The sequence below is a fragment of the Cupressus sempervirens genome, chromosome 11 (assembly GCF_028749045.1).
Source record: "Cupressus sempervirens isolate cs-2001-9-10 chromosome 11, ASM2874904v1, whole genome shotgun sequence".
NCBI lineage: Eukaryota > Viridiplantae > Streptophyta > Pinopsida > Cupressales > Cupressaceae > Cupressus > Cupressus sempervirens.
Genome location: NC_143128.1, coordinates 275,195,834 through 275,208,325, shown reverse-complemented (window position 1 = coordinate 275,208,325; position 12,492 = coordinate 275,195,834). Strand labels below are relative to the sequence as shown.

The following is a 12,492-nucleotide window of genomic DNA, read 5'->3' as shown; positions in this document are numbered from 1 at the left end:
GTTATTAGGGTATCTTGAGTTTGGAAGCCAAGAGAAGTGCAAAGAAGGGACAGTTGTAAGGTGAAAGACCATCCAATCACCTAGCCTCCTCATCAACTCCGTAAGAAATCTTTTAATAACTCGAGTCTAGCACAAGTACATCAATCAATCCCTCTGTGACTTGTAATTTTCCTGCACTCATTCCCCTTCATATGCATATAAACCTTTATTGTTCTCTAAAACTGTGATGTCCCCATTTTGGCAAGAAATTTAAATAATAATAATAAATATTTTATATAAAGTAATATTAATAAATAATATTAAAATAATAATATTATGCTATAAGTAATATTATAATAATTATAGTATGTCAAATTATAATAGTAATATGAATGAAATAATAAATAATCATAAAGACACGCTTTAATATAGCAATACTATATTAGTAAAAGTATTATAATAATATTATAAGTAATACTATTATAATCCTATAATACTTTATAATCATATTAGACTTATAAATTCAATATTATATTATAATCATATAATAATGTCATATTATGTATAACGTATTATGATATAATCAATGAAATAATAATAATATAATATAATGATATTATGATTACTAAGATATATTTCGATGTAACAATACTATATTAATAATGAATTATAATAATGTATAGTTGATATATTATTAAATTAATATATATTACAATATAATTATTAATATAATATATTAACTAAAGCTTATTAATATAATATAATTATTATTATGAAAAGATGTGTCTTTTACTATTAAAATGTATATATGTGGAATAGTAACTTTGAAAGGGTATCATATGGAATCAGATAGAAATTATCCAAACCATCCGGAGAAAAATAGGGAAAAATAATTTATAGAAAAGGAAAGACATAGATAAATGATGGACCCCCAATTTGGGTTCATTACAAATGGTATCAGAGCCATGATCTTGCCAACCTGTGTATAATAATGAAAAACAATATATCAAATGATAATTCATTAAACATGTAGCTAATCTAGATTATGTACATTGATCTTGGAAGCACCAACAATCAAAATGGAAATACTTCGTAAAAATTTAATGGAAAATATTGCCAGTCTCTTCTACATTATCGAAAGACAAACCTCTACTGGAATATTCAATTGCTTGTCACATGGTGAAACAAAGTCAACAAGCTTAAACATCTAACCAAATCATCCATCAAAATTGGCAAACATGCAAGGAGAAAACATCTTAGTTTTGTAATCTCCATTCATGTGAAAACATCTCTTGTATACTGCCAATGCTGCCACTAAAGATGAACATTGGGGAGGCACAATTCATCTAGTGGAAAGTGTAAAAATGCCTTAATACTTTCCTCCAATAATTATTAGGTTGAGCCCTACTTTGGAGCATATTCTTGAGAAGAATTACTATGGTTGTTGGTAATACTATTATTCATAATCCTACAGTATATCACAGATTATACGTCGCTTATAGACATCGACAATACCATTGCAAGGAAAGCTCCATCTCCATTGTTGGATACGGATAACATTTTGTCAGAGATATTTTTGAAACCTGCAATCCAGATCCAGATCATGGTCGAGCTTCCATCCTTTTTCTGATTTGTGTGAAAATCTGTAACTTGAATTGGACAGTAGTTGATTTATAGAAGCTCGCGTCATCATAGCTGAGGGGAGAGAGAGCGTTTGTTACATGGCTAAGGCGGGAACACTAGTGCTTCAAATGATCACCTCTCACGTTCAATGAGGTGGCCAGATATTTCTCTGTTCCAATCACAGAGGCTGCAAACATACTCATGAAGAGTGGTAGAATCAAATCATTTGCTATGTAAACCCTCATCGAGATGGAGATAAAGCATGACTAGGCAAAGTCTAGTTGAAAATAAAGGAGAATATATGTACCAATCTGACGTAATAGTCCACATCAAAGGTTTTAACAAACGTCATATGTGGAAGACCGCATGAATGAGAACCGTGGGGTACGTGGAGACTGACCCCACCATGTAATTAAATAGTAGCCTCATGTAGAAGATATTGTTCCAGTAAGGAAAATAAAGGTGATCGAGCCAAGGATGGGACCCAATTAATATACCATTGATCATTTTTGAGCAACAATAATAAGTGTAACTATTTTTATGTGTGCTATGCTATAAGAAAGGTAGAAAATAAGGAGGTATCTATGTGGTAATAGTAGCTGAGGCAACCATATCTTTTAGAAGTATTGAATAAGGTCAAAGAAAGGAAAAGGGAGAACCCTATAATAAAAAGTGAAACACATGCATGTCTTCAAAAAAGAAAATTAAATAAAGGAGAGGAAAAATCAACTAAGAAATGAAGTTTTAAAAGACCGTCGTCACTCGTCACTCCCAACTCAATTGGTCTATGCCCCATACTAATCAACATTAGATAAGAGACTTTAATGTGGGAAGTGGATATGAGGATTATGTCATACTCCCAAATCACCACTTCAAACACATAATGGTAATAAGGTATGGTAATGAGGTAAGTTTATATCTTCTTCATATGTTTTATTAAGAGATAATTGTTAGTGTCTTTCTTATTACTGACACATTTGTTATTGTGAAGAATATTGAATAATCTATCAATGATTCTAGTTACAAAATAAAAAGAATATATGAAAATAAAATATAAATGAAATATATATATATATATATATATATGAAAAATGAAAAAAATGAAATATAAATAAATATCAATTTAAGGAAAACATAGTAATTAGAATACATTTCAATTATAGTACAAAGATTCTATCTCTTGTCCAAAATTACGTAATCTTAGATAGGGAGTTGGTGGGGGGAAAGGCGGAGTAATTTCGAGCACTTGTCGAATACGCTTGGAGCTTGTTTCACGCGCCCTCTGCACCGTCATTCTACCATCAAGATGATCGTAACAAGGAGAGAGAAAGTTGTTTGTGTACTATAAGAAGAAATCTTTCAAATGAACTAAATAAATTAAATTTAATACTCATCTTCTCATCCACATTATGATATCCTAAGGTAGGGAGTTGGTGGAGGGAGAGGCGGAGTAATTTCGAGCACTTGTCGAGTACGCTTGGAGCTTGTTTCACGCACCCTCTGCACCGTAAATCTACCATCTTATGATGATCATAATAAGGAGAGAGAGAAAGATTCCTTCCAAAAGATTATGTAAATAAGAAAAAGGAACCCTACCACTTTCCTATGGATTCTACAATCGGGAGAGAACACCCTATTGTAGTGCTAGTTAAGGGATAGATAGTAATGGCTCCTTTTCACAAGAACCTTTCTAGCCAAACAAGCAATCCACTAAGTAGACCACCTCGTGTGGATGCCTAACACCCACCACTGAGGCCAAGGGCGCCAAAGTTCCGCTCTTGGGCTTAGTATGGAATTGGCTTGAATTAACTAATTATTATTCAAATTTCTTTGAAGTTTATATATATTTATATGCATGTACTAATGCTTATTTTGTGGTTGTAGGGTTCATAAGCCTAATGAAGAAGTATAGTCATTGCGCATTGTTAATTTTTGGGATCTAATCAAGGTTAAGTATGATGTGCCTACATCGTGTATGCTTCGTGTCTTCATCTATCTACACCGTGTTTGCTTCGTGTTTTCATTTATTAAAATGTATATTTTATAAATCTTTTAGGCTTTATATGCAAATATCTTTGTATCTATGATTGATTTTGCTTGAGGACAAGCAAATTTGAGAGGTGAGGACTGTGATGTCCCCATTTTGGCAAGAAATTTAAATAATAATAATAAATATTTTATATAAAGTAATATTAATTAATAATATTAAAATAATAATATTATGCTATAAGTAATATTATAATAATTATAGTATGTCAAATTATAATAGTAATATGAATGAAATAATAAATAATGATAAAGACACGCTTTAATATAGCGATACTATATTAGTAAAAGTATTATAATAATATTATAAGTAATACTATTATAATCCTATAATACTTTATAATCATATTAGACTTATAAATTCAATATTATATTATAATCATATAATAATATCATATTATGTTTAACGTATTATGATATAATCAATGAAATAATAATAATATAATATAATGATATTATGATTACTAAGATATATTTCGATGTAACAATACTATATTAATAATGAATTATAATAATGTATAGTTGATATATTATTAAATTAATATATATTACAATATAATATATTAACTAAAGCTTATTAATATAATATAATTATTATTATGAAAAGATGTGTCTTTTACTATTAAAATGTATATATGTGGAATAGTAACTTTGAAAGGGTATCATATGGAATCGGATAGAAATTATCCAAACCATCCGGAGAAAAATAGGGAAAAATAATTTATAGAAAAGGAAAGACATAGATAAATGATGGACCCCCAATTTGGGTTCATTACAAAAACGATAAAGGCTGTGATCGCCATTATTATCGCTGAAAATAGACATTTTAAACATCAACACGCCTTTTTGATTCAAGAATGGTAAATGGCAAATATATCCTCTCATTCAAGTAACTCTGATCAAGCAACAGGATAGTAATTCTAGTCCTAAATCAAAATGAATTGGAGTTTTCTACAACACATTTGCTTTAACCTGCATACTGATAATTTGCATCTTTTGAAAGAACATAGCAGGCTGCTTAAACATTATAGTAATCATAAACAAATAAAATGGATCACTCCCAATACTATCCCCAAGAATGCTGGATTTTCAGTTAAAATGTAGATGCACAGATATTTATTGAATGACATTGACATTCAAGGTATCCTGTGTGGTTAAAAAGGTAAAATTTCTTTAAAGAAGCGACCAGAAGAATTTAAAAGAAGACAAATCTGATTTTCAGCATGTGAAGCTAGCAAATGAGATGATCTACACCTTAATATTGCAATGCTAATATTTCCCTCGACTCGATAAGGAATCTTTAAATAACTTTTCAGATAAATGATATGAATATACATTACTATTAGGTAGTGCCTTACTGTGTAAAAGCAGATTTTAATGTTCTATGTTAAACATCTGAAATAATTTAAGGCAGTAACTTTTATTTGCCTGTTAACAATTAAGCAATCAATGGCAAGTACAATATTAAGTTTTCTCCAAAAAGACTTACATTTGAACTGCAAGTACAGGGAAACAGTAGAGACATACATTACCAAACACCTTGAAAACTCTGCTCATTTAATCTAAGCACCCAGTAATTTTCATTCTTCTTTATTGATTACATATCTCTTGCTGTACGAAGTATGCTATACCACATTATGTGCACTTAGATCACCCATCCACAGAAAGCTTCTGTTACTGCAAGTGTTAAATAGTTACAATTCCATTGTGGGAAAAAGAAAGATCATTTTAGAGGATCCAAAAAATGAGCTTAGTAAGAGTACAGTAGTTAGGAATCAGAAACCATTAAATAAAATTTACAACCTGGAATTCATAAATAACATCAAAGATGCTGTAAGATGCAAAAAATGATCTGACTCTGTATTTGTTATCCTATTCAAGGCTGAATCTCAACACATACAATTAGAGAGCTTTTAAAATTAACCAAATCTATCACAGTTGCTGAGGGCTTAACTCCAGAATAAGCATGTTTCAATCTGAATAGAAAATGAAGTATCTCTGTGATTATAGACTGAACATCTTGTAACTTTCAAGTTGAATTCAAATAATAAAATTTCAACTGAGACTTCTGCTGTAACATGTTGAACTGGATACTGTAGACTCCCTTTGAAAACAATTTGATAGCTTTGTCAATCTGATAGTAGTATTCACACACTGAAGATAATTATCAAGTTACCTGATTCACAGTAGACACTGCCCATTTGTACTTGGTTCAAGTTACCTCTTCTCTGATTTTGTTTGTCAGGCTCTGTAAGATTATTGCAGTCTGTTCCAAATACCAAAATAGCGATGCTGATATGCTTGTACTGCTTCACTCTTCATATTAATTTCTATTTCACATATCATTTTCTGAATCAGAGATTTCAATAGCGCAGAAATGTAATTTTCCTTCTACAGACTTTATTAGCCGAAAGGCTTTCACATGGGAGTCATATCCCGCCGAAATAGTCTCACGCTGCCAGAAGGAAATTGATTTGCCGACTTCTGCCTCGTGCATCTGGGAACAAACAGATTTTCCAGCCTGGCAGACACATCACATAACTGACAACAGTTAAACAAATAATAAATTCATGGGACCACAAGAAGCAATACATATTTTGTGGTCTTTCTCTCACTGGAGGCACTCCAATAATTCTCAGATTAACTGCATACAGCCGCTTGGAGCCTGATGGAACACTGATTGACTGTGACTACTGAGAGGCAACACAGCCATTGGAGGGCCATTAATGAAATAACTTTACTTTTAGGGTGAAACGCCTACGGCTCTTGATAGATACCGCCTCCCTCGCATATTGTCTTTTCGGCCATTAATGGAAAGTGTACAATGCCAAATGTGGATGGTGATCATGAAAGTCAGAGGATTAGAACCGAATGCGTTCACTATGCTTGTCGGTACATATATATATACATATATATATATATATATATATATATATATATATATATATATATATATATATATATATTAAAGCCGATGACCTGAAGCTTTCTACAAGTGTCTACCGTGCCTTGGCCATACGTTTCATGGATCTTACATACATTTATGATTTGATGTTATTGGTTTTGTGGATCTTCATCTTACATACATTTAGGATTTGACAACATTTATAGTTCTATATATCTATGTCATGACTTATTATGATCCTATGATTTCTATTTACTTCAGCTACAATTTACATTTTAAGTATGTGATGGATTGATGATCATTTATCATTTATGTTCCTTGTTTATGCATGTTAGCTTCTATTTGATAATGTTATAGTGTGTTTAAGTTATATTCAATAAAGGGTGAATGAAATAAGTTTTAAATCGTCAAAATCTCTAAATTTCAAGGATTTTTTCACTTTGTCAAATCCGACCCGATTCACGAGTCAAGTCAACCTTGCCGATTATGAGTTTTCATTCTTTGCCTCAAACCCCTGCAAGGGACCCTACCCCTTGAACGAGTCAAGTCGACCTTGCCGATTATGAGTTTTCATTCTTTGCCTCAAACCCCTGCAAGTGACCCTACCCCTTACCCCTTGACCCTACTAGGGACATTACGCCTAGACCCACACTACAACTTTGAGTTTGCACAATATGTGTATTTAATGATGCTATTGTGTCTTTAAGGTTTATTCAATTGGCATTTAATATTTATCTTTGGCATTTGGCATTGATCAACCATGAAGTATCATACTATCAAAAAAAATAGTTTTACAATTCTGTATATTTCTTTTAATTTTTTGTATATGTGTGTGCATACATACTCACACATACCCAAGCCCAAAAAAATTACACACTACCACATTCTTGCATCCCCACCTGAAGCAGCAACTGAGAAGTTAATCTAGATATTTCAGCGATGTTTGTAGCAAGTCTGTTAGATGCCTGATGAAGGGAAAGAAATGGTGGAAACCTTGTGTAGGAAGCTAGTGAAGAAGAGTTTTCTTAAAGGACTTGAAGATGTGCCAGAAAATGTAGATGAGAGAAGACTGAAGAGGTGGCTGAATTCCTAGTACGGGAACTACCAAAAAGACAAGGATTGCCAAGAAAAGGCTTACAGAGGTGAGAAATGCCCTGTTTCTCAATAAAATGTTGGAATTGACAAAAGAAGGTGTTGCTGGGTGGTTGCAGACATATTTGGTGGTTGAAGAGCTAGCCAGTGAGGAAGAAGGGGATAAGACAGGCCTGGACTTGCAAGAGGCCAAATTTTCTGCTCACTCAGGCATGGGGATTCTGGATGGAGAAGAGGTGGAGGAAGACAGTTCATGTGGCCCCAATTGCCCAGTAAAAGCAAGTACACTGAAGAAAGTCCATGATCGGCAGGCCTAATATGGCCAGGTCCTGGTGAATGTGAGTTTCTTTCTATGTCTATGGTCTTGTGTTTAGTCAATTTGTCAATCATAATTAGGATGTATAAGGGATGCTCCAATTTCGGGTTTAGTGGAACTATGGGGAAAGATAGTAGGTTTGATACAGTAGGATTGTTAGTGATGATTTTTAGCAACAAGTTGAATGTTTTTGATCTGCAGAACGTGCCCAGAAGAGTAAATAGTGAAGTTATAGTAGGCAAAAGGCATATGCAATATGGCAGAATGTAAAGCTCTTCTTTGATATAATATCAGAGTGCAGACCCATATAGCTGCAGTTTATCAATTAGATTTTATATATATGTGTGTGTGTGTGTGTGTGTATTCAAGATTAAAGAATATTATCCTATTCTTTCATATAATTTAGCAAGTACAGATAAAATTGAAAAACAAAAGTAACTAGGTTTGAAAAGTTGTTAGAACTACATAAAAGAGTGCCTCAGTTTTCTATGATTTAGCTCTCACTGAGAAGCTGGGTTTGGACCAGAGCGTGGCAACACGCTACAGTCACACTCCAAAATGGTGATGTCCCTGCGAAGGTTTCCTCTGGGATTGGGACAGATAGAGGAAGCACTGGATACAGTGTGATCGACTTAAAGAAGTAACAAAATTAATTCAATTGTAACGTAAAATCAAGCTCATAGCTCCTTCAACAAACAAAAAATATAATAAAAACATTCCCCAAACATTATCAGACAGCTCCCCAAAAAACCCCACATAATCTTTGAATGGCAGAACAGAAAAAATTAGTGTAAAACAATAGTTTATTTGATCAGATTAGAGGCCAATTGTGGAAAAATTCAGCTCCAGCAGAGCGTCAGATCAAAAAAGAGACTCTAAACAATATGAAAGAACCCACAACGAGCTAACAAAAGTACAGATATTACATCTTACTCTGGCAAAACTACCAGGGAACAAACTTAGGTTTGATTTCCATAAATCCTAGCTTCTAACTTATTATCAATGTTGATCAACTCCTCAACCTGAGCTTCAAATAATTTGTTCTGAATTCAACACAATCCTTCATCCACCCGTCAGGGTACGTAAGAAATTAGAAAGATATATACACCCAAAAAGGCAAACAGTAAAAATTAAACCAAAAAGAAAAGAAAAAATGAGTAAGCGTTTATAGCTCAAACAAATGATATTCATATCTGTAAATTATACTTTCAACAAAGATCGATAATAGGGCAATTGGCATAAAAATGGACAATAATTAATGATGCTGTACAGAAGCCCATTAAATCTTCAAGTGGAAAAGACAATAATAAGGAGAATCACCATAAAGTAAAGAAGAAGCTCAGACAACATTGCATACCTCGTACATACGATTATGGGGATTCCGGGGGATCAAACATGCCCAAAAATATAGCAGTGTTAAGGAGTCAAAGCGGTGGACGGTGGTGGAAAATATGAAGCGCTATTTTGTACAGAATTGAACCAAAATTTAAAAGATCTCCACATTTGGCGGAAGAAAATGAATGTTGCCTTTTTAAACACCTCAATGTGTTATGAATTGAATCGTATCGAATGGAATTGTGCACGCCAACTAAGGGCGGTCACTCCGCTCTCGCACAGACTTTCTGAAAGATACAGTATATGTTGCTGTTGTTGAATAGGCGTCCGATGTTGCTGTTATTTTTATTAGTTATTTTTAATTTGGGTTAAAATGATGTTCTCGCAGATTTATGCGTTCATAGGGGTGGACCACATTTCCTTTTTCTTGGGAAGTTTGTATGCATGGCTCTCAAAGAACATAAGGGCCCGTTTGGTTACGTTTGGTTACTGGAATATAAATTAAGCATTGGCATTCGGAATGCTTGCTTTGGGATTCTAGAACTTGGAATCCAGATTATGATTAAGGAATTCAATTTAAGACTGTTTGGTTGACCAAGAATTCATTGTGAGAATAAAGATTTTCTCCGTTTGGTTGCACATTGTGGAATTGGAATACTAGCCAAAATAACATGCAAAATATTATCATCTAGCTGTAGCATTATCATCATGCAAAAAAATTCAATACTTATTTGGTTTGTTGAAGTCCAAACATTTTTAACAAGTATAAAAAGATTAAGTCATGTTGGAAGTAAACATTATCATAACGGATGAGGACGAGATTGTACTAATGGATACTAAAACTTTTATGACTCTTGCTCTATAAAAAAAATACCATTGATTATAATTCACATAATTACTGATATGAAATATGTATATTGTTCAAGTCTTGTTGAATGAATCTGAATCACAAGAATTGATGAAATAAGAGTCAGAAACATCCCATTAAAAAATATATATTTGTAGAGATCCAATAAAAATTTTGATCATCACAACATTCAAACTCACAAGTGCAAAGTCTAAATGTTTATATTAAAATTTTACGAAATCTTACCTGGAAACACTTTTATGCCAGAAAAAAATCAACAGAGTAGATTGTTTTTGTCCTGTATACAATTCATTTAACTGAGAAACAATGTATGTGAAAAAATTATTTCACCAAAAATTTTTGTAGTAACTATTGAGACGGATCAGGTGGAAAAAGCCTGATAAATTACTCAACAGTGGCAAATATATGAGCAAGTAATAGCGAAAAATTTTCCCCCCATTTAAAAAAATAAAATTTCAAAAATTAGTGCAAAAAAAAGTGCCCCCAAATGGGCATCCGAAAGTCAAACCCAATTAAATTTTACTTTAGTTGAAATCCTCATTTTCAAAAAATGGGCATTAAAACGGGAATTCCAAATAACAAGTATTTTGAAAGAATTTGGAATCTTTGTTTTGGGGGTCAAATGGGGATACCGGATTCCACTTTTTCCCAATTCCAATTCTGATTGTGCAGACCCAAACAATGGATTAGAATTTTTTTAGAATTCTGAATGCCAATTCCATTCTAATTCCAACTACCAAACGGGCCCTAAAATTTTACATATTCTGGAATAGAAGATAGATAGATAGATAAAATTTTAACGTCCACGAGGCTAAAAATAGCCTATGGGACAGCAAGACAACTCAAGCAGACTTAAGTAACAATGTTCGTTGCTCGTGTAGGATGATGATGAGTCCACCCAATTGCTCAATGTACTCTTCGTTGAATAGGTTATGCCAAGAACTATCACATATAGTGTCCGCAAATTTATCTCTACTACTCTTGTAGGCTTCACATTCTAAAATAAAGTGTTGTTCAGTTTCCACTTTCCCAGAATTGCAGAATCTGCAAATTCTTTCTTCCCAAGCCTCCTTTGGCCTCTTCCAACATCCGGTCTCACAACGAAGTTGGTGAGAGTTGGTTCTCAGCTGAGCAATAAGAATTTTAGCCCTCCAAGAAATGTTGGCTCCTATGTATGCTTTTTGGAGTTGATCACAAGCGGGGTTGAACTCATTTATATAATATAATTTCTTCCTTCTGATCTCGCTTCTCCAATTTCTCTTGTAGAATTTCTCCATGACAAAGACCTTTATTTATTTATTATTTGTGGGGCACATATTGAATTGAATATTCCATTTACTCATCCATTTGATGTTTTGTTGCATCCATGTCCTTTTTCGCTGACATAGTGTGTCACTAAAGACCACTTTAGGCCATCTATCCTCTTCCATTTTTTCGATTCTTTTTAGATAACTTAGAAGGTGAACCATAGCAAGTGCCTCAATAGGAGCAGCCCCCATTTCACTTAGCATAATAGCATATGGAACAGTGCTTTTGATTTTAAACTTGCTTGTGATCAAGCGCTTTTGGATTCCTTCGATTTGTTTCCATTGTGCTATAGTAGTGTTGTTGGCCCATAATTCACACCCGTAAAGAACAACTGGCAGCACAAGAAGACCGAACAAGGTTTGAATAGTTTTCCAATCCCACAACTCTGCTTCGCGGCACCTATTATGAAGAGCATAAAAAGCCTTCCACCCACCTAATATCCTTTTATACCTGCAGCTAGACCAGCTTAGTTTTTTGTTGAAATCGATGCCAAGGTATTTATACTCCGCAACTTCTTCAAGAACACTTCCATTGTAATAAAATTCATGTTGGTGTTGTTTTTTATTATTAGAAAAAATCATAACCTTAGTCTTGCTGATATTGACCTGCATCCCCACCATTCCGCAAAAGTGCTCAAGAGAAGATAGATGATCTTGCAAACCATAGGCAGATTTGGCAATTAAAATGAGATCGTCCGCATATAGGAGTAGCTTTATAACAAATTCACCTAGCTGAATGCCTTCACCCTTTTGCATGTTTAACCACTCTTCCAGTTTGTCAATATATAAACCAAACAAAGTAGGAGATAAAGGGCAGCCCTGTTTGACCCCGATATCGCTCTTAAAACATTCTGAAATGCCATTTGAAGTTCTGATTTTAACTTTCACCTCTTCGTACATCCTATGAACAGCAGCTTTGAGATGCATAGGAATCCCCAATTCTTCCATCCTAAACCAAAGCTTGTCTCTCGAGACGGTGTCAAAAGCCTTTTTAAAGTCGACAAAGCAACAAAATATCTCT

The 12,492-nt window shown here is 33.5% G+C and overlaps 1 protein-coding gene across 17 annotated transcripts in view; it reads right to left on the bottom strand.

The window, feature by feature from the left end:
• The window catches only part of LOC149529181 (uncharacterized), a 272,432-nt gene extending 262,704 nt beyond the window's left edge, over nucleotides 1–9,728 (bottom strand). For 6 of the 17 annotated variants that reach the window (XM_089811676.1, XM_089811678.1, XM_089811679.1 and 3 more), the window contains exons 1-2: nucleotides 9,319–9,728; nucleotides 5,176–5,325 (exon numbers count right to left, since the gene is read on the bottom strand). In XM_089811676.1, the coding sequence (XP_089667802.1) occupies nucleotides 5,176–5,177 (2 nt within the window). In that variant the 5' untranslated portion in view covers nucleotides 5,178–5,325; nucleotides 9,319–9,728. Of the gene's footprint in view, nucleotides 1–5,175; nucleotides 5,326–5,824; nucleotides 6,170–9,318 lie in introns of those variants that run through there. The other 11 variants (XM_089811683.1, XM_089811685.1, XM_089811692.1 and 8 more) reach the window with 7 other exon arrangements.
• Nucleotides 9,729–12,492: the final 2,764 nt, after the last annotated feature.